Source organism: Moschus berezovskii, chromosome X (genome assembly GCF_049115385.1).
Source record: "Moschus berezovskii isolate FMDL1 chromosome X, NW_MosBer_1.0, whole genome shotgun sequence".
In the NCBI taxonomy this organism is placed as follows: domain Eukaryota; kingdom Metazoa; phylum Chordata; class Mammalia; order Artiodactyla; family Moschidae; genus Moschus; species Moschus berezovskii.
This window is the reverse complement of record NC_142488.1, coordinates 36,272,727-36,295,597: the sequence shown is the minus strand read 5'-3', so window position 1 is coordinate 36,295,597 and position 22,871 is coordinate 36,272,727. Positions and strand designations below refer to the sequence as shown.

Below are 22,871 nucleotides of genomic sequence, written 5' to 3'. Positions count from 1 at the left end.
GCATGCAGAATGTTAGTTCCCAGCCCAGGGATCAAACCCTCATTCCCTGCAATGGAAGGCGTATTCTTAACCACTGGACCACCCAGGAAGTCCTCCTACATCATTATTGCAATAAAATTTCATGCAAGGCACTTATCAATGTTCATAAAAGGATAAAGAATGGAGACTTCCCTGCTTATAGGAATAGTTTTTTTTTTTTTAAATTGGGTATCTACTTGCTTATAGATGCTTGTTCATGTAATGGTACTCAGTCTAACACTTTATGTTTTCTCTTTTTTAAATTCTTTTATTGAAGTATAGTTGGCTTACAATGTTGTGAAAATCTCTGCTGTATAGCACAGTGACTCAGTTACACAATATATACATTATTTATATTCTTTTCTATTATGGTTTATCACAGAATAGTGAATATAGTTACCTATGCTACATAGTAGTATCTTCTTGTTTATCCATTCTAAATGTAATAGCTTGCATCAACCAACCCCAAATTTCTAGTCCATCCCTTTCCCTCCCCCATGACAACTACAAGTCTGTTCTCTGCAAGTCTGTTTCTGTTTTGCAAATAAGTTTATTTGTGCCATGTTTTAGAGTCCACATACAAGTGATATCACATGGTATTAATCTAACATCACATAGTATGATCTAGTTGCATTCATGTTGCTATGAATGGCATTATTTTGTTCTTTTTATGGCTGAGTAATATTTCACCGTATATACATATCACATCTTCTTTATTCATTCATCTGTTCATGGACATATGGGTTGTTTTCAGGTTTTGCCTATTGTGAACAGTGCTGCTATGAGCATAGGGGTGCATGTATCTTTTTCAATTATAGTTTTATCTGGGTATATTCCCAGGAGTGGGATTGCTGGATCATATAGTAATTCTATTTTCAGTTTTCTGAGGAACCTCTATTTTCCAGTGACTGCACCAACTTACATTCCCACCAACAGTGACACTTAATTTCATTATAAAGGAAAATTCTGTCCCAACTTTGCCTGTGCCCACAGGGGCTTGACAATTGCATTGTTCCAAGTTCACTTAAGTATTAAACTAATTTTGCACTTCTGAGAACTGTACTAAGGTTAAGTGTCCATGCAAATGACACCATGCTGTGAAATGATTGAACCTAAAAGAGACTCTTCAGTTGCCCCTTCCAAAAACAATCAAAATCTGTCTTTAAATGTCCTAGAGAAAGGAATCCTCTTCTTGATGCCCTACATTTACCCCATAACTCAGACACTGAGGCAATGTTAATGAACTCATTCCAGAAAGATAGAATGCAAATCAAGGCAACTCCAATACAGACTGGATTTGGTCTTTGAGTATTTGCCAACACATACTACCTGTAGCAGGAGGAATATAAGTCCTAACTTTTCTAATTGCCATCCATTCAAAAAGGGGGTCACACATGGATTCCTCCAAAGAAGCAAGACCAACTTCCTTAGCAGCAATTAACAGTGACAGTAAATTTTCCAACTGGCACCCTGGGAATAACATTAATATTGAGCACTAATAGGCCAATTAATATTGCACAGCATGTAACACATACCCTGAAGATTCAGGATGTGAGGCCCAAAATTAGTAAGTTATATCGTAGCAGAGCACAGGTTAGAGACTTTCATGTTCTAAGAATTCTCCATTTTGAAAAGGTACTTCTCACATGCTAAAGCAGACAAGAAGACTGAAACAAAGAGATGCTGAGAAGTGGGAGAAATTGAGAAATTGTTAAGTTGATCACCACGTAACTCTATATGGGTCTTCTATTCATCATGAAAGAGCAAATATGCTTCATAAAGCATACTGTGCTGCACTAAGTTTATTCGACAGAAAGTATTTCTCTCTGTGCCTCTTTTTCTTTTAGAAAAGACTAGCTACATCAGTTAGAATGCAAGCATGAGATTAGCACAAGCACCATATGTGTGTGTTAGTCGCTCAGTCGTGTCCAACTATGTGACCCCACGGATTGTAGCCTGCCAGGCTCCTCTGTCAATGGTATTTCCCAAGCAAGAATACTTGAGTGGGTTGCCATGCCCTTCTCCAGGGGATCTTCCTAAATCAGGGAACATGGAACCCGGGTCTCCTGCATTGCAGGCGGATTCATTACCATCTGAGCCTATATATATCAATACATATGTCTACTCATTCAATCACAGGAACTTTTTGTTAGGGAATATCTAGGGCTTCCCTCATGGCTCAGATGGTAAAGAATCTGCCTGCAATGTGGGAGACCTGGGTTCAATCCCTGGGTTGGAAAGATCCCATGGAGAAGGGCATGGCAACACTCCCCAGTATTCTTGTCTGGAGAATCCCCATGGACAGAGGAGCCTGGCGGGCTTCAGTCCATGGGATCGCAAACAGTCAGACATGACTGAGCCACTAAGCACAGCACAGGTGTTGTTTAATAAAGAAGTATTCATATATTTGTAGCAACTTGGATGCACTGAGAGATTATCACAGTGAGTGAGTTAAGTCAGAATGACAAATCTAAAATATGACAAATGAACCTGTCTACAAAACAGAATCGTACACACAGAGGACACACTTGTGGTTGCCAAGAGAGAGGGTTTAGGGGAAAGGGATGGAGTTGGAGACTGGGGTTAGCAGATGTAAGCCATTATATGTGGAATGGATAAACAACAAGTCAGTCTCTTATGATAAAGCAGAATGGAAAAGAATGTAAAAAAAGAATGCGTATATGTGTATAATTGAATCACTTTGCTGTACAGCAGAAAGTAACAACATTGTAAATCAATTGCAATTTAATGGTTTAAAGTTCTTAAAATTAAGAAAAAAGAAATAGTCATCTAGAGGCTGTAGATATGAGGGGCTTAGCACATGAGAAGGGAGCTCCCTCCTAACCCCCCACCTCCAGTGATGGTACTTAGGAAGATAAGCCTTGTTTTGAGAACTAACTTACTAATTATTGGACTGACAGTCTGCTGCTTCCCACTAGCAGAGCTGTACCAGCTGTTAACATTTTTTTAATACTTCTGGATCAGTTGGTGAGCAGGGCGACTCCCAGTCCACCCCTTCTTCCTGTGCTCCTGTTCTCCACAACCCTAGTTCTCCCCACAATCCAGGTTACTGCATGGCCTGGGAGGGCCCTCAGGATGCTGCCCGATCTTCCACCAGAGTCTGTTCTGATGGCTCAGTGTCTCTGACATACCAGTTTCTAAATATTTTGGATGCCATCCCTCTTTAGGCTGCCAGAAAAGTGAGTACAGTCACCAACTGTGCATGCACTTTTCTGACTACTGAACAATACTGTTTGTGGAGCTAAGTATAAATACTGATAAAATTTTAAATAGGCCTTTTATCAACAAGTTTAATTTAGACTAAAACTGTTTAAATACGCTTATTATTATTATTCTTTAATCTGTCTGAATGTCTTTGGACTCTTCATTAAAAATATCTATAGAATCTTGCCGTTCACAATCTCCACATCTATCTTCATGTTCCAAAGCCCAGTAATACCTCCTGCAGTAATACCATGGCCTCCTTCCTAACCGGCCTTCTGGCTTCCACTCTTGTTCCCAATAGGCTCTTCTCAGCACAGCCCTCAGTTCCAGCATAAACAGAAGCCAGATCATGTCACTAGTCTGCTGAAAATTCTCCAAGTGCCGCCATCTTCTCCAGAGTAAATGCCAAAGTGCACACAGAGTCCACATGGCCCATATGGCCCTACTTCCCCTCTATACTCATTTTCTCGTATCCCTCCTTTGTTCACTTGTAACGGCCATACAGGGCTCCCTGTTCTTCCTTGAACACACCACATATGCTCCCACCTCAGGGTCTTTGCACTGGCTGCTCCTCCAGGGGCACTAAAGATCTTTCAGACTCTGGTGAAGCAAGGGCACTGACTATGTAGAGATGGTGGTTCTTGATTTAAGTGATTGCCATATAAAGTGGTTCCAACAGCCTTCCCATAATGTATTTGCTGAACATCAGTGCTGTCCCAGCATGGGTGACAACCTTGCAAGAGACACTTGCAAGCCTAATTCTTTCACTTCTTTCAAGTCTTTGTTTAACCAGGGTTTGGCATAGAAAAGGCCCTCATTAAATAGTGGCTGAATCAAAGAATTGCAGTTTGCATGTAAAGATATAATATGTGAGCTATGTATATGGAGTTTCCAGCTTAATCAAACAATCTAGTATCTGTTCATTTACTCAAAAGAACAACTTACACACACAACACACAATGCAAGTTAAATTTCCGTTATGTGCAGACTCTTTAACAGATGTATTGAAAAGAAAACGATAAAAATATTTTAAGAGTCTACCTTTCCTAATTTAAATCTGTTGGCAACATTTTATAACAGTCAAGTTCTTGACAAATAAAATGGATGATCAAAATTACAGAGTACTAAACATGATTTATATTTTACGGAAACCATGTAGCCATTGAAACCCCCATCAAACAAATTCCACCTCTGAAACTGCCCTTTCCATCACACTTGAGGCCTCCTACCATGAGCTATGGATGTAGGAGGTTCAGTTCTGAGCAAGAAGCATCTATTATTGTTAAACAAGATCAACAACAGGCTCTCAGATTCAGAAAGCTGAAGGCTAGCCATGTCTCAGTGGTGAGGCTGAGTCCCAGATGGAGCTGCTTCTTCACAGCTGTGAACTTACTCGACTGCTGACTGAGGTCACACTGCGGGTGCTGGGGGCTGGTGACCTCGGAGTGCCTGGGGTCATGGCATTGTTCCAGACACTCTTCCGAGTTCCAGGACCAGCTTCTGGCTCGTTAAAATCTGATGAACCAGTGCTTCCCCTAAATGAGAAAAAACATTCTGACTTTAAAATCGAAGTGGAGCAGTGACCAAAGACATAGTCAGGGAAAACTCCCCAGAAAACAATGGCAACACATGGACCACCTGAGGTACACCTTCAGGGGCTCATGAGGTTCAACGCCATTTGTCTGACTCCAGCGTCTTCGGAATTGAACTTACCTCTTCAACTTTTTTCCCACTGCTCAGCAGTACTCTTCTAGCCAGCCCAGGTTGCCAACTATTTTTTCAACTCCCCACACTTGCTCGTGCTCATGCTTCCACTTCTAAGGCTTTTGCTCACATTCTCCCTCCCGATAAGCCTTATTTGTCATTCTCGGTTTATCCAAATCCTCCCATCCTTCAAGGGCCAAGTGAAGTTTAGCCTCCCTGACTATGCCTTCTCTGTCCATCACAGGCCTTGCCAACCTCTGCTCTACTCAATTCCTGGTGACTTACAGTCTCTGTCAGACTGTATAGAAGTTGCCCGCATAATGTCTTCTTTGGCTGCTTAACAGATATGTGGGCCTTGGGACCTCTTTCAACATGAGCTCCTCGGGGACAGAACTGATGACACACTTACTATGACACCTCCAGCACCTTCACAATATCTTGGTGCAAAGGACGCACTCAGTACATATTTAATCAAAGATTGGCAATTATATTTTATTTCTCAGTGTTTTAGTGACTGACTCATAGTGCACATTTAATAAATGAAGGCTAAAAATAATGACATCTTTGTAAATGACTTTGATTCACTTTTATGTTTGCTAAAATGGATTCAATTCCATTCAGTAACGATTCATGAAAAAAAATTTCCTGCCTGGAGGTGATCGCAATTTTCTTATTAAATGGAGTTTCATAAGTAAATAAGGCTTGACAAATTAGAGTTTAAGGGAAGTGTTTGTCCTTCTTTCATTCTTTGTCATCAGTGAGCACAAAATATGCTCAGTAGTAAAATATAAGCCCTTGTGAATTTTACTCTTTCAGTTACTACTTTCATAATTTATAAGTGCACCTGTAATAACAAAATCTTCTTATTAAAGCACAACAGTGACAGTTAATAGTGATTAGGGCTCACGGTTGAGCCAATTGGAGGAGAGACTTATAGGAATAAAGGAAGGGCATATTTTAAAGAGAACGATGGCGCATGGGTCATTAGTAGAAGAAAAATCTGGCAGAAGAAAGAATTAGCAATAAACATTGGAGCTGTTAATCACAGCTTGTAACTGTTTTCAAGGCTCTGCACCAGATAAGCCACCAAAACAAAATATGCCCCAATTGATACAACCAGCCACCACAACTATCGAGATTTATGCAAACAACAGCTGCATTTACTGAGCATTGTCTAGATGTTCGACAGTCTCCATTCCACAACATTCATTATTTTTTCTTAAAAAGAAAAAAAGGTATGAACATTCGTATTTTACAGATGAAGAAACTGAGGCTTAGAGAGGTTAGGCACTTATTCCACACACGCATACAGAATTAGTATTAATAACATAGAGTTAGTATTAACATATGATAAAGTCAGAATAAAGACAGAATTATCTGCTTATCCAAAGACAGCATTCAAGCTCATGCTAGTTCTTCAAATTGTTTATGCATCATTTTGCCAACCAAATTGTTACAACCAGGCAGGTTCTACAGGGACAGAATGTAGAAGAGGAATGCTATCAAGGAGCAGATAAAGGATTGAGAGAGCTGGGAGATAGTTTCTTAGAATTTGATTGAGAGCTCAGAAAATTTTCTGGGTAACAGTCCTTCAATACTACACAGAAACAGTCCCTGACAGGTTCTTTCTAGAACTGGTGGTCTGAATAAATTATAGTACTATGGACTCTGCTCAGAAAGGGTCTATGATTGTGTCTTTTGTGTCTGATGACAAGAAAATAAGATTTGGGGATTAAATAGATTGATACAGCTTGAAATTCTTTGCTGATTTCCCTGAGCCCTCCAATCTCAGATGCAACATTTCTACATTTGGCGACAGTTAATGTTTATACCTTTCCCAAGTGATGCTGTTCTTTCTCACAAGTTCAATGGAGAAGGGGCTTAGAGACCTACCCAGGGATGCTGTAACCTGCCCAGAGGTTCTCTACTTTTACAGTAATACTACCAAAAAAGTGTCTCTCCCTACTGTTTTAGGTTTTTTTTTTTTTTTAAATGTGAAAGTCACTCAGGCATGTTCAACTCAAAAAAAGTGAAAGTGTTAGTCACCCAGTCGTATCCAACTCTTTGTGACCCCATGGTCTGTAACCCACCAGGCTCTCTGTCCATGGAATTCTCCAGGCAAGAATACTGGAGTGGGTTGCCATTTTCTCCTCCAGGGGATCTTCCCGATCCAGGGATTGAACCCATGTCTCCTGCATTGACAGGTGGATTCTTTACCGTCTGAACTACCATACTGTTTTAGGTAAAGTCTCAAAAGAGGAAGGGTTGGACTGAATCTTGCAAAAATGAACAAAGAGATTATGATCCAAGGGAATTTGTGTGGGTATTTCTGCTTATGTCTGTGATGAAGGTTCTCCCAGACCCAGGTGGTCTTGGAAAAGTTCTCACCATGGATTAGCCTTCCTAAAACCCAAAGTCCCATTTATGTGGAAGCTCTGGCAGAAGTTGATTAAGTGTGGTGATGACATTCAAGAGGCTATCCTGTAATAAGGGGGGGAAAAAAGTCTTGTGCTCATAAGCCAGCCATTCGAAATTACTGTTGCCAGAAGCATTATCTTAAAAATGACATACACTTTCACATTTATCCCTGACATTTACTGTGAGCTTCTTAATAATATTTTCCTCTCAGTTGAATGCTTCATTTGATTAAACTAAAAAAGATTTAGTCTAATGAGGCAGAATATCATAAATACTTGTGTGTCAACTCTTTCAGATGTTATGCAAAATCTGACATAAACTATGTGAATCTTTGCCACTCAAATAGGAAGAGGATAAAAGTCTCCTCAAGTCAAAATTAGAGAAATTTAAAGTTCAATTAAGAAAGAGCTATTTTGGATCCATATATCATGTTAGTGATATTTAAATTAGAAATACTAGAAATCAGTTCTAACAAACCTTAAAGCCAAAATCTGCTTAGGGGGAAACTGACAAGAAAGGGATACATTCCTTTCAACCTAAAAGGCCCAAAGTCTGGGGAATGTGACACTGTCTGGGGAGCTTGGAAATCCTGAGTTACTTGAAAGACACATTTCCTAGGGCAGGAAAGACTTTCCCTTATTTTAGCTTACTTTTAAAAAGCCTTTTGTTTTGTTATCTCTAATTTCATGCTGGCCTCAAACCTTGATAATGGCTTCCTAGATATATCAATTTCTAGTTAAAGAATTCAAGGAGAAGGGACAGAAACTCTAATTTAACAAGTTTCCTTTCTGGTTTACAGTGTGGTCTCCCAGGAGTTGAAGCCCAAAAAGAATTTCCCAGGATTCAACCTTCCCAGAGCAGACTGACAAGGTTGAGCCTGTGCCTGCCTGCGAAAATGAGTGTTTTCATAAAAGATCAGCCAAAGACAGCATTAACCTGAAAGATATCATGCTCACTGGGACAATGAGGCTAGGGCATAACATAACACTAAGATGACATGATATTCATTCTGCAGCTTACATGCCTTTCTAACTCCTTTTAGCTATTTGAGATCTGAAATAAACACCTGAGAGGCAAGAGAGGTTGTAATTAGAAAGTGAAGCGAGCCTGTTAAATGAGGAAGAGGTGCTAAAAATGAGAAACAAGAGGGAAAAAAGCTGAATGTGGCTCAACCTTCCGGTTTTTGGTGATCCCCAACTGTAACTTCTTTGTCCCCACTGTCTTATGGGAGACGGGTGGCCCTCACCTTTGGCTGCACATCCAAAACTAACCACATCAGACCCTCTGGGCATGGGATCTAGGCATCAAGATCCTTTCCCACCCCTCACCACTCCCCCATCACCAGTGACTGAAATATGTAGCCAAAGCTGAGAAACACTGGTCTCAACTGTGGATGAGTTTGCTTCTATAGGGCCAAACCACACAACAAGTGGGATCTTCCCTGACCAGGAATCAAGTCTGTGCCCTGCACTGGGAGCATGGAGTCTTAACCACTGGATGCCAGCAAAGTTATGTGGATGAGTTTAAATTCACTCATCTCAGGCATATCTCCAACTGTACTATTCCTTCCTCTCATACCACGATTATTCAGCACACTGCTCGCATCAAGAGACCTGAGCTATCCTCATGGCTTAAAATGTGATGAATGGAAGGATGCTTTCTGTGTCAGTGAGTAAATGTGTGGCACCAGAAGAGTCAGCAAACTATGGCCCCTGGATGGAACTGAGATCACCACCTGTTTTTGTATAACTTGTGAGCTAAGAGTGATTTTACATTTTCAAGTGGTTGAAAAAAATTAAAAGAAGAATATTTTATAACATGTGAGAATTATGTGAAAGTTGCATTTCAGTGCCATAAATAAAGTTTTATTAATATGCAGGCATTCACATTCACTTTATACATTGTATACAGCTGCTTTTACAAAACTGCCAACTAAAACTTGGCACTTGCCATTTGACTCTATAAGAATGAAATCACTTAGCCACTGCGGTCACTGACCTTCAAAGGACTCCAGGGTGGAGATCAGGAATGAGGCACTCTGTGCCTCGTATCTATAAAATTACTAAAATCATAAACAGTGACATCTGTTCCTTTTGACTGGCAACAGTCTTCTGCCAAAATCTGTGTTTGACTGCATAATCCAACAACACATTAAGAAGATCATACATCATGACCAAATGGGCTTTATCCCAGGGATGCAAGGATTCTTCAATATCCGCAAATCAATCAATGTAATACACCACATTAACAAAATGAAAAATAAAAACCATATGATTATCTCAATAGATGCAGAGAAAGCCTTTGACAAACTTCAGCATCCATTTATGATAAAAACCCTCCAGAAGGTGGGAATAGAAGGAACATTACTCAACATAATAAAAGCTATATATGACAAGCCCACAGCAAACATTATCCTTAATGGTGAAAAATTGAAAGCGTTTCTCCGAAAGTCAGGAACAAGACAAGGATGCCTACTCTCACCACTACTATTCAACATAGTTTTGGAAGTTTTGGCTACAGCAATCAGAGCAGAAAAAGACATAAAAGGAATACAAATTGGAAAAGAAGAAGTAAAACTCTCACTGTTTGCAGATGACATGATATTCTACACAGAAAACCCTAAAGACTCTACCAGAAAATTACTAGAGCTAATCAATGAATACAGTAAAGTTGCAGGATATAAAATCAACACACAGAAATCCCTGCATTCCTATACACTAATAATGAGAAAATAGAAAGAGAAATTAAGGACAATTCCATTCACCATTGCAACGAAAAGAATAAAATACCTAGGAATATATATACCTAAAGAAACAAAAGACCTATATATAGAAAACAATAAAACACTGGTGAAAGAAATCAGACAGGATACTAATAGATGGAGAAATATACCATGTTCATGGATTGGAAGAATAAATTTTGTGAAAATGAGTATACTACCCAAAGTAATTTATAGATTTAATGCAATCCCTATCAAGCTACCAATGGTATTTTTCACAGAGCTAGAACAAATAATTTCACAATTTGCATGGAAATAAAAAAGACCTCGAATAGCCAAAGCAATCTTGAGAAAGAAGAATGGAACTGGGGGAATCAATCTGCCAAACTTCAGGCTCTACTACAAAGCCACAGTCATCAAGACAGTATGGTACTGGCATAAAGACAGAAATATAGATCAATGGAACAAAATAGAAAGCCCAGGGATAAATCCACGCACCTATGGACACCTTATCTTTGACAAAGGAGGCAAGAATATTCAATGGAGAATAGACAATCTCTTTAACAAGTGGTGCTGGGAAAACTGGTCAGCCACTTGTCAAAGACTGAAATTAGAACACCCCCTAATGCCATACACAAAAATAAACTCAAAATGGATTAAAGATCTAAATGTAAGACCAGAAACTATAAAACTCCTAGAGGAGAACATAAGCAAAACACTCTCCGACATAAATCACAGTAGGATCCTCCAAGACCCACCTCCCAGAATATTGGAAATAAAAGCAAAAATAAACAAATGGGACCTAATTAAAATCAAAAGCTTCTGCACAGCAAAGGAAACTATAAGCAAGGTGAAAAGACAGCCTTCAGAATGGGAGAAAATAATAGCAAATGAAGCAATGGACAAAGGATTAATCTCAAAAATATACAAGCAACTCCTGCAGCTCAATTCCAGAAAAATAAACAACCCAATCAAAAAATGGGCCAAAGAACTAAACAGACATTTCTCCAAAGAAGACATTCAGATGGGTAACAAACACATGAAAAGATGCTCAACATCACTCATTATCAGAGAAATGCTAATCAAAACCACAATGAGATACCATTTCACACCAGTCAGAATGGCTGCTATCCAAAAGTCTACAAGCAATAAATGCTGCAGAGGGTATGGAGAAAAGGGAACCCTCTTACACTGTTGGTGGGAATGCAAGCTAGTACAACCACTATGGAGAACAGTGTGGAGATTCCTTTAAAAACTGGAAATAGAACTGCCATACGACCCAGCAATCGCAATCCTGGGCATCCACATCGAGGAAACCAGAATTGAAAGAGACACATGTACTCCAATGTTCATCGCAGCACTGTTTATAATAGCCAGGACATGGAAGCAACCTAGATGTCCATCTGCAGACGAATGGATAAGAAAGCTGTGGTACATATGTGGTACATATACACAATAGAATATTACGCAGCAATTAAAAAGAATACATTTGAATCAGTTCTAATGAGGTGGATGAAACTGGAGCCTATTATACAGAATGAAGTCAGCCAGAAAGAAAAATACCAAAACAGTATACTAATGTATATATATGGAATTTAGAAAGATGGTAACAATAACCCTGTATTCAGTTCAGTTCAGTCGCTCAGTCGTGTCCGACTCTCCGCGACCCCATGAATCACAGCACGCCAGGCCTCCCTGTCCATCACCAACTCCCAGAGTTCACTCAAACTCATGTCCACAGAGTCGGTGATGCCATCCAGCCATCTCACAAGACAGCAAAAGAGACACAGATGTATAGAACAGTCTTTTGGACTCTGTGGGAGAGGGCGAGGGTGGGATGATTTGGGAGAATGGCATTGAAACATGTATATTATCATATGTGAAATGAATCGCCAGTCCAGGTTCGATGCATGAGACAGGATGCTCGGGGCTGGTGCACTGGGATGACCCAGAGGGATGATATGGGGAGGGAGGTGGGAGGAGGGTTCAAGATGGGGAACACATGTATACCCGGGGCAGATTCATGTCATTGTATGGCAAAACCAATACAATAATGTAAAGTAATTAGCCTCCAATTAAAACAAATTTAAAAAATTCAAAAAAAAAATCAAATCAAATATAATACTGACTGACCTTCCCCCTTGCCTCTTTGGAGCAGTTTCTCAGAGCTATCTGAGAGGCTGTCTCCAGGGCTGTAGTCCTCATTCTGCCCCAAATAAACCTTAACTCACAGCTCTCGGGTTGTGGGTTTTGGTTTTTTTTTTTTTTTTCAGTTGACACTCTTTGGTCCCAGGGACTGTAGCCCACCAGGCTCCACTGTCCATGGAATTCTCCAGGCAAGAATACTGGAGTGGGTTGCCATTTTCTTCTCCAGGGGATCTTCCTGACTCAAGGATTAAACTTGTGTCTCCTGCATTGGCAGGCAGATTCTTTACCACTGAGATACTGGGGAACAATCTGTACCTTTCCATAAACTTTTGTTGACCCCTGTGTGTGTGCCTGAGAATACAGGCTCATGAACACACAGGTATGTGTGTCTCCACTTAAAAACCAAACTCTTGAGACTTCCATGGTGTTTCAGTGGTCGGAACTCTAAGCTTTCACTGCATGGAATAAGGGTTCAGTACCTGGTTGAGGAACAAAGATCCTGCATGCCATAAGTGGTGACCAAAAATTAACAAAAATTAATTAAATAAGTAAATAAATAAATACCAAAATCTTTGGAGAGGTCAATACATCCCAAAGCAATAAACAATACATGTGTGTTTGTGTGTGTGTTAGTCGCTCAGTCATGTCCGACTCTTTGCAATCCGATGCACTGTAGCTCACCAGGCTCCTCTGTCCATGGCATTTTCCAGGCAAGAATACTGGAGTGAGTAGCCATTCAACTTTCCAGGGGATCTTACCAACCCACAGATCTCTCGCATGCCAGGTAGACTCTTTATTGTACTTATGCACAAATGAAACATCTTAAGAGCTCTTGACCACTGAATTAGGGAAGCAGAGAAATACAGAAGAACTGGAAATTCATTAAGCAGTTTCTCTTGCTGCAGTTTGCTCTGAAACCACTGATTTTATGTGTCTGAATAGCATATATTTTCCTTCTTTTTCCTTTTAGGAGAAAGGACAAATATAATACAATGTGGGAGGTGTTCAGTGAAATTTTGTTCAATGAATTAGTGTTAAGAACATTAAGAGCCTTGATCATTCGATTTACTAAAACAAAAGCTGATTTGTTTGATGGTCTTAAAATGTTTAGGGCTTCCTCAAAATATCTCATTTCTTTAAAAAGACTCTAAAATGGAAGGGACAGTCATCATGTAGGAGGAACTCTGGGTATGAGGAAAAAGAAATTAAGGACAAGTAGAAATCTCAGTCTGATAATATTTTGTCATTCACAATCACAACAAAATCCTGTTCCCATGTCTTGTTTTTAAAGAATGACTGGAAGCCAGTTGGATGAGAGGCCAGCAGCCATGACAAATATTGGGTGGACTAGAAGTTATAAGTGAGAAAGCCAATTGTTCTCACCTCTAGACACCAAGGAAAGCAAATATTTAGCAGAATTTAGCTTTCATCAACTAAATGGAACAAGCACTTACTCTGTACTTAGTATTGGGTTGGCCAAAAAGTTTGCTTGGCTCATGTTTTTCCAAAGAATCTTAAAAAACTGAGTGAACTTTTTGGTCAACCCAATAGTTTGGATTTCCTAAACTCTCGTTCTACCTGGGATGCTACGCTACTGATAAGAAAAAAGTTATCAAGGTATCAAAAGCCATCCACATCCTGCTTAATGAAGCTCTCCATCTCATCTTTTGTAAACCACATTTCAATTCTACTCTAAAAACTCTGAACTGGGACTTCCCTGGTCCAGTGGGTAAGAATTAGCCAGCCAATTCAGGGGACACAGGTTTGATGCCTGATTCAGGAAAATGCCACATGTCACAGGGTAACCGGGCATGTGTATCATGATTACTGAAGCCCAAGCACTCTAGAGTCTATGCTTCACAAGAGAAATGACCACAATGAGGAGGCCCTGCATCCCAACTAGAGACTAGCCCTCACTCACTGTAACTAGAGAAAACCTGCATGCAGCAACAAAGACTCAGCAAAGTCAAAAATAAACAAATGAATAAAAATTAAAAAGATGGTAGCTAGAAAAAGAAACATTAAAATATATATTTTTAAAAACCCTGAACTGTTTGTTTTCTAGCACATGCAAAATTGCTCTATGTATCTTTTCCTTTGAACTTTCTGGTTCCTCTATCTAGGATGTTCTTCTCACCTCTCTTTGTGTGGCCACATCCTCCTCACTCCCACAGATTGCTTAGGGATCATTTCCATGAAGCTCCTCTGATTCTTCTGGATGGTTAAATGCCTGTCTCTGGTCTTGCCATAGCACGCAGATTATCTTTTATCATGATACCATGTTGTTGTTCAGTCGCTCAGTCATGTACGACTCTCTGTGACCCCATGGACTGTAGCATGCCAGGCCTCACTATCCTTCACCATCTACAGGAGCCTGCTCAAACTCATGTCCATTGAGTCAGTGACGCCATCCAACCATCTCACCCTCTGTCGTCCCCTTCTCCTCCCACCTAGAATCTTTCCCAGCATCAGGATCTTTTCAAATGAGTCAGTTCTTTGCATCAGGTGGCCAAAGTACTGGAGTTTCAACTACAACATCAGTCCTTCCAATGAATATTCAGGACTGATTTCCTTTAGGACAGACTGGTTGGATCTCCTTGCAGCCCAAGGGACTCTCAAGAGTCTTCTCCAACACCACAGTTCAAAAGCATCAATTCTTCAGTGCTCAGCCTTCTTTATAGTTCAACTCTCACATCCATACATGACTACTGGAAAAAACACACATTTCGAAGAAAGGAAGAAAAAAAAAAAACACACCTTTCACTATATGGAATTTGGGGGCAAAGTAATGTCTCTGCTTTTTAATATGCTGTCTAGGTTGATCATAGCTTTTCTTCCAAGGAGCAAGTGTCTTTTAATTTCATGGCTGCAGTCACCATCTGCAGTGATTTTGGAGCCCAAGAAACTAAAGTCTGTCACTGTTTCCATTGCTTCCCCATCTATTTGCCATGAAGTGATGGGACCAGATACCATGATCTTCGTTTACTGAATGTTGAGATTTAAGCCAACTTTTTCACTCTCTTCTTTCAATTTCATCAAGAAGCTCTTTAGTTCCTCTTCGCTTTCAGCCATAAGGGTTGTGTCATCTGCATATCTGAGGTTATTGATATTTCTCCCAGTTATCTTGATTTCAGCTTGTGCTTCATCCAATCTGGCATTTCACATGATGTACTCTGCATATAACTTAAATAAGCAGAGTGACAATATACAGCCTATTTGGAACCAGTCCCTATTTGTTCCATGTCTGGGTCTAACTGTTGCCTCTTGACCTGCTACAGGTTTCTTAGGAGGCAGGTAAGATGATCTGGTATTCCCCATTTCTTGAGGAATTTTCCACAATCTGTTGTGATCCACACAGTCAAAGGCTTTAGCATAGTTAATGAAATAGAAGAGGATGTTTTTCTGGAATTCTCTTGCTTTTTCTTTGATCCACCGAATGTTGGCAATTTGATCTCTGGTTCCTCTGCCTTTTCTACATCCAGCTTTAACATCTGGAAGTTCTCGGTTCACAAAATGTTGAAGGCTCACTTTTGAGCATTACTTTGCTAGCATGTGAAATGAGAACAATTGAGCAGTAGTTTGAACATTCTTTGGCATTGCCTTTCTTTGGGATTGCTGAGTTTTCCAAATTTGCTGGCATATTGAGTGCAGCACTTTAACAGCATCATCTTTTAGGATTTCAAACAGCTCAACTGGAATTCCATCACCTCTACTAGCTTTGTGTGTAGTGATACCATATTGCCTTGAAATTGTTTAGTCATCCCAACCTTCCCTGACAAATTGGAAGTTCACCAAGGGATAGAAAAGCAGCATTGTCTAAGAACTTCCACATTCACTTGGCATATAGTACTAGGGGGCTTCCTTGGTGGTTCAGTCAGTAAAGAATCCACCTGCAATGCAGGAGATTCGGGTTTGATCCTTGGGTCAGAAAGATACGCTGAAGGAAAGGGCAACCCATTCCAGTATTCTTGCCTGGAAAATCCCATGGACAGATGAACCTGGCAGGCTACAGTCCATGGGGTCACAAGAGTCAGACTCAACTTAGCAACTAAATGAACACATACAGTACTAGGCCAATAACACTGGCAGAGCTATATGTTGAATTTATTTGTATAAATGCATAGGTGAGCAAATCATTTAGCTCTACTCCTCAATGATCTAACAGAAGAAGAAAGGCCATTACTCTGTCTTAGCTACCCTGAGCATGTAATGTGTCACCTAATGCACCTTAGGTAAGAGTGAAGTAAGTCAGAAAGAGAAACACATTAATGCATGTAAGTGGAATCTAGAAAAGTGGTACAGATAAACCTAATTCCAGGGCAGAAATAGAGACAGAGATGTGGACATAGGAAGTGGGGAAAGGAGAGTGGGACAAATTGGGAGATTAGGATCGACACATATACACAACCGTGTGTAAAACAGAGAGCTAGCAGGAAGCTCTTGGGTAGCACAGGGAGCTCAGCTCGGTGCTCTATGATGATGGAAAGGGGTGAAGTGGGAGAGGGAGGGAGGTCCAAGAGGGAGGGGATCTATGTATACAAATAGCTGATTCACTCTGTTGTACAGCAGAAACTAAACACAACATTATAAAGCAATTCTACTCCAATTTAAAAAAAAGAATGCAGAACCCAGGGGCAGTTCAACCTAAGTATGGTGTCAAGGGTTTGGCTGAACTCCTGATCTCCATACTGCCTCACATCATTGATGTTTGTAATGAGGAAAAGGTCCGTCTAGTCAAGGCTATGGTTTTTCCAGTGGTCATGTACAGATGTGAGAGTTGGACTGTGAAGAAAGCTGAGCACCGAAGAACTGATGCTTTTGAAGTGTGGTGCTGGAGAAGACTCTTGAGAGTCCCTTGGACTGCAAGGAGATCCAACCAGTCCATTCTAAAGGAGGTCGATCCTGGGTGTTCACTGGAAGGACTGATGCTAAAGCTGAAACTGCAATACTTTGGCCACCTCATGCGACGAGTTGACTCACTGGAAAAGACTCTGATGCTGGGAGGGATTGGGGGCAGGAGGAGAAGGGGACGACAGAGAATGAGATGGCTGGATGGCAGCACTGACTTGATGGACATGAGTTTGAGTGAACTCCGGGAGTTGGTGATGGACAGGGAGGCCTGGCGTGCTGTGATTCATGGGGTCGCAAAGAGTCAGTCACGACTGAGTGACTGAACTGAACTGAATGAGGAAAGATACATGTATACAAAGAAAACACAAATCAGGGGCTCCGGTGGTGTGAGACATTGCACCTTTGGAAGAGGTTGGAGAGCAGTTATGGGGGAATGCTGCAGCAGAGGGCAGTGCCCCACCCATTCCCACTCAGCACTCACCCTTAAGCACAGAACTCTGTTTACTATGAACGCACACAACTCTACCAGAGAGGATTTCTTTTCAATCCCAAGATCCTGGAGCTCCTGTGCACAGAACAAGTCAGAATAATAAGAGATCTTCCCAACTCAGGGATCGAACCCGGGTCTCCCACATTGCAGGCAGATTCTTTACCATCTGAGCCACCAGGGAAGCCCACTCTAGAGCTCATGTAACTCTAATGGATATACAGCCACAGTTCAAGTGAATCACATACTCTCATAACTCCACTATTTCTCACCTCTTCTGTCACTTGTCCATCACTGGATGGAAGGAGAGTCATTTTTTTCAGGACACCAGGATTTTACGAATTGCTTTAGGCTTAATATTTGTGAAGCTTGTGGCTTTAATTGCTCACTCTTTGCTGCCACTAAGAAGGGCTGAGCTTACTCAAAGCAGGTCAAAATAGGAAGAAAGGAATTAGCACCGGACAAATTAAGCAGAGGCACAGGAAAGAGGTGAAAGTAATTTTCCTTTGAGAACAGTCCTTATAACCATTATTCTTTTGCATCACAAAACGCTCACAGCTAGTATTACAGAATGAACTGGACACTTTTAGAGATGTACTATAAATTTGAACAATTTTTAAAGTCTGGTAAGGAAAGGAGTTTGCTCAGAGCATTAGAAACTAGCTATACAGCATTTTATCTATTGTACAAAACAAACCAGTATTAACTTTGTGGAAGTGGTCCTGACTCAGAGCTAAAACACTCCCAGCTTGCTAATATTTCAAATAGTAGTAAGAGGATGCTGCCTAATTGCCATCTTAATCTCAAAGATTTAATGAAAATGACATTGGGGACAGGAAGATGATTTTACCTCTGATGAAAAAAGGATGTGTCACATAATGACAGAATGGGTTTCATCAACTTATTTTGCCCAAAATAATAGATAGGAGGAAATAATGACTTTTTTAGTCATTAAGATACCAAACATGTCTTATTTACTGAAAGGAAAGAGAGAGAGAGTGAAGGAGAGGGTGAGCCAGAGGGAGGGAGCTGGGGGATGGGATGAGAATGAGGATCAGCTAAGAAGGTAAGGGCTGCTGTGAATAGTGTGGTTTCTGCTTTTGGATCAGAGCCAACCAAATCAGCTTGTGAAGCTTCACAAAGACTGTGACAGTCAGTCCCAGGACCGCCAACAAAGGTCCGTCTAGTCAAGGCTATGGTTTTTCCCGTGGTCATGTATGGATGTGACAGTTGGACTGTGAAGAAAGCTGATCGCTGAAGAATTGATGCTTTTGAACTGTGGTGCTGGAGAAGACTCTTGAGAGTCCCTTGGACTGCAAGGAGATCCAACCAGTCCATTCTAAGGGAGATCGATCCTGGGTGTTCATTGGAAGGACTGATGCTAAAGCTGAAACTGCAATACTTTGGCCACCTCATGCGACAAGTTGACTCACTGGAAAAGACTCTGATGCTGGGAAAGGTTGGGGGCGGGAGGAGAAGGGGACGACCAAGAATGAGATGGCTGGATGGCATCACCGACTCTGTGGACATGAGTTTGAGTGAAGTCCGGGAGTTGATGATGGACAGGGAGGCCTGGCGTGCTGTGATTCATGGGGTCGCGGAGAGTCGGACACGACTGAGCGACTGAACTGAACTGGATAAAACTAGAATGCACTTGGGCAGGGGTTGGGGTTGGGTTTGGGAGACAGGAGAAACTGGTTGGTTGTCAGAGGTACAGGTTCCTGTGGTTCAATATTTGCCGTATCCTCCAATGTCATGATAGAAGTGCTGCTGAGAAACACAGCAGCATCCTTTACCCATCTTCTCACTGAACAAAATCAATTTTCAGTTCTAACTTCCACTCTTCCTGTATTTTAGGGGACAATATTGATGTCCCCTCCAGATTCCCTCTGATCCCTTGCAGCAGGCTCCACCCACCCATCCCAAGCTTCTGGGTACTTTTCTGCTAATGGTTTGCACTTATGATGTTCAGAGCTTTGCCTTTAGCACTGGAGGCCAAGCATGCCTTGAAGCATCCCTCAGTTAAATCTGAATTTCAGATAAACAATCAAGAATTTTTTAGTAAACATACTGCTATTTATATAGTACATACAAATAAGATTTCATGAAACATATTTTTTTAAAGTTTTTTACCTGAAAATAAATTTAACTGGACATCCTGTATCATCATTTGCTAAATCTGGAAACCCAACCTAAGGGAACCTATAAACAACGACTTACTGGGACAGAAGTGCAACGGTCCAGCTCCTCAAAATGTAAAAACCTAGAGATACCAATACCTTATGCCCCAGAATCTCTTGCAGGATTAAGCTGAGTTCTCAAACTCATACTTCACCAGAGACAGCAAATTGCTCATCTTCTTCGCTTTTTTTAAAAAATTGAGGTATAGTTGCTTTACAATATTTTGTTGGTTTCTTCTTACAGCAAATTGAATCAGCTCTATGTAGACATATATCCCCTCCCTCTTGGACCTCCCTCTGACCCCTCTCCATCCCACCCATCTAGGTCACTTACTCCCTTACTGGTAGCTCCCAGAATCATTTCAATTAATAAATTACTCACTTAGGAATCCTTGTCTGAGGATTCATTTCTAGGAGAGTAGGATTTTTAACTTTTTATTTTGTATTGGGGTATAGTCAATTAGCAGACAATGTTGTGACAGTTTCAGATGAACAGGAAAGGGACTCAGCCATGTATATATATGTACCCATTCTCTCCTAAACTCCCCTCCCCTCCCATCCAGACTGCCACATAACATTGAGCAGAGCTCCCTATGCTATATAGTAGGACCTTTTCGGTTACCCATTTAAGCATAGCAGTGTGTACATGTTCATTCCCAACTCCCTAACTATCCCCTTCCCTCATTCATCTCCCTAGCAACCATACTTATTGTATTCTCAAAGTCTGTAAGTCTATTTGATTTTTTTTTCAGTATTAGCTAAGACTTTTTTAAGGATTTAAGATAGATATCTCACAAATCACACCACATTGACAACTCATCACAGCGTGAAAGGAATTAGGAATTACTGCCTTGAAGAGCATTCTGTTTGTTAATTACAGTTCACATTTATATGCCTTTAGAAAAACAAAACTCAGCTGTCTCATGTCAAGTCCCAAGAAACCAGTGAAGAGCCATTTGCCATGTTCCTCTGAGAGGCTGCTGCGCCTTGCCTAAGCCATTCATGCATTTCCCTGCTTTGAAACTCCTGAAAAGAAATAAAAAGTCTAACCAAGCTTCTGAAAAACAATCATTTCCACTCCAATATGAGTTTTTAAAAACGATGCTCAAACCCAGCTGCTCCAGGAAAAGAGCAATGAACTATGAAGAAATATGTGTGGAAGAAGAGAAGAGGGAATTAACTGCTAAGCTAGGCCAGGTAATAGATGGCAGAGGCCAGAATCTTGCAAATTCTCTTTTAGGGAATTGTCTGTTACAGGGGAGACTGCAGTTCTGCTTGAAGAACCTAATGAGAAAAGAAGGTCTGCAAGTTTGACTACTTGGCTTTGCAGAATTCCTCCAGATCCAAGAAAATAAAAAAGGAGTTAACACCTTTTAAGGATGGAAGTGAAGAAAAGATAGGCCACCTCCTGCTCCCACTTCCTAAGGAATAATTTGGGGATAATGTAACTCATCTCACAGTGGCAGTCCTTTAATGAATGAGTCACCATTGCAATAAATACATGTTTCGGGAAAAGGACATTTTGCTCTGCTGATCTCCCAAACATCCTGACTCTCCTTCTTATTGGGAAAACATTGTTCTTGGCCTGGTTCAGTCGAAGCACCCTGACTATTATTAACATATTCTATCTCTAAACCAAAGCACTCTGACCATTATATTCTATCTATTGATCTAGGGTATTTACAATGTCAAAGATAAAGCCTATTTAGGGACAACCTTCCAATTTACAACAAGAGACCCCTGGGTCAATACACCAGTCTTTGGTGAAACATGTCCATATGGCTTTATAGCTTTATGTGTGTGGTTCTTTTTATGCATGGCTTTTTTTTTTTTTTACCCATAGTAAATACTACAGTACTCCAGGATCCTCAGTTGGGTAAATCCTTGGATATGGAGCTGCATGAGGATACAGAGGAGCTGTGGATAGGAAAAGCTTACTGTCAAGTTATACTCGGATTTTTGACAGGCAAAGTGAGGGGGTGGGGTCAGTGCAACTAACTTCTATGTTATTTCAGGGTCAACTGTATCTACACGCAGAAGTTGTTAAGACTCAAGGAATAAACCTAGGCAGGTAGAATCTGAAACAACCATGTAAGCACTGTGATATTGCAGAGTATGACCCTTACTCTTCTTAAGTAACTGTAAAATGAAATAATTTAATTTTCTTCATTGAGCCAGGAGACTAAGTGTTTTGAATGGGGGACTCCATCTTTCCTCTTTATATAGATATATTGTCCCTTTTAAATGACAGCCTGAAATATGAGCCAAGATAGCTCATCCAGCGAGTCCCCACGAGACTGAACAAAAATAGCATCTCTAAATAATTTTGATCCCTGTCTGAGAGTTAGGAGCTCCACAATCAAAACCAAAAATGAGATTTTCCTACATAAGATTTTGTGGGACAAGATAGGGGGCCACCCCAAGAGAAGTCAAAGGAAATGATTTCAAGGACAAATGCAACCAGGGTTTAAAGTATTTTTTATCATAAAGGAAATATAGCTACATTCTTGAGAATTTGGAAAGGACTGAATACAATCATAATCTTTTGATAGTGGATGAGAAATGATTTATTTTATGCTGTATTTTTTTCTTTGAAGTTTTATATAAAGTGACACAGTTTGTAGGAATGCTATAGGGAAAAAGATATCGGTATGGACAGTACCTGCACTCTTAATGACCCATGAGGATAGATCTTTTTTCTCATCGTTGCCTTTGATAATATACCAGTAATGAAAATCAGCCTTGACTTCTGTTCCAACAGGATAAAGAACATTCAGCCTGATAGGAAATGACTAGGCTCTTGGCTATACTTTCTCTCTTTACTTTTCTTGACAAGGTGCTAGCTCTATGCATGGGAGATTTGAGGAGCTGGCCCTCTGATAACAAGTTAGAGGTGGTAGAACTATAAAGAAGTGGAATTTATGGAAACTCTCTGAGGCAATTCAAAGGAAATTATTATTAATTTTTTTAAAGTTTCAAGGAATGTATATGACACCTATAGGTTTCTTTTTCCAAAGTTTAAACAGAAAAAAATCAAGAAATCAATGAAAACAATTTTCCTGGATTTATCCATGTGAACTGCAGCCCTGAGTCCCCAAAAAACATCAAGTCTCAGCCATGC

General features: G+C 40.5%; 1 protein-coding gene across 2 annotated transcripts in view; it reads right to left on the bottom strand.

The window, feature by feature from the left end:
- The window catches only part of SYTL5 (synaptotagmin like 5), a 171,166-nt gene that overhangs the window by 49,369 nt on the left and 98,926 nt on the right, over nucleotides 1–22,871 (bottom strand). For both annotated transcript variants that reach the window (XM_055393305.2, XM_088833772.1), the window contains exon 7: nucleotides 4,637–4,778. In XM_055393305.2, the coding sequence (XP_055249280.2) occupies nucleotides 4,637–4,778 (142 nt within the window). The remainder of the gene's footprint in view (nucleotides 1–4,636; nucleotides 4,779–22,871) is intronic.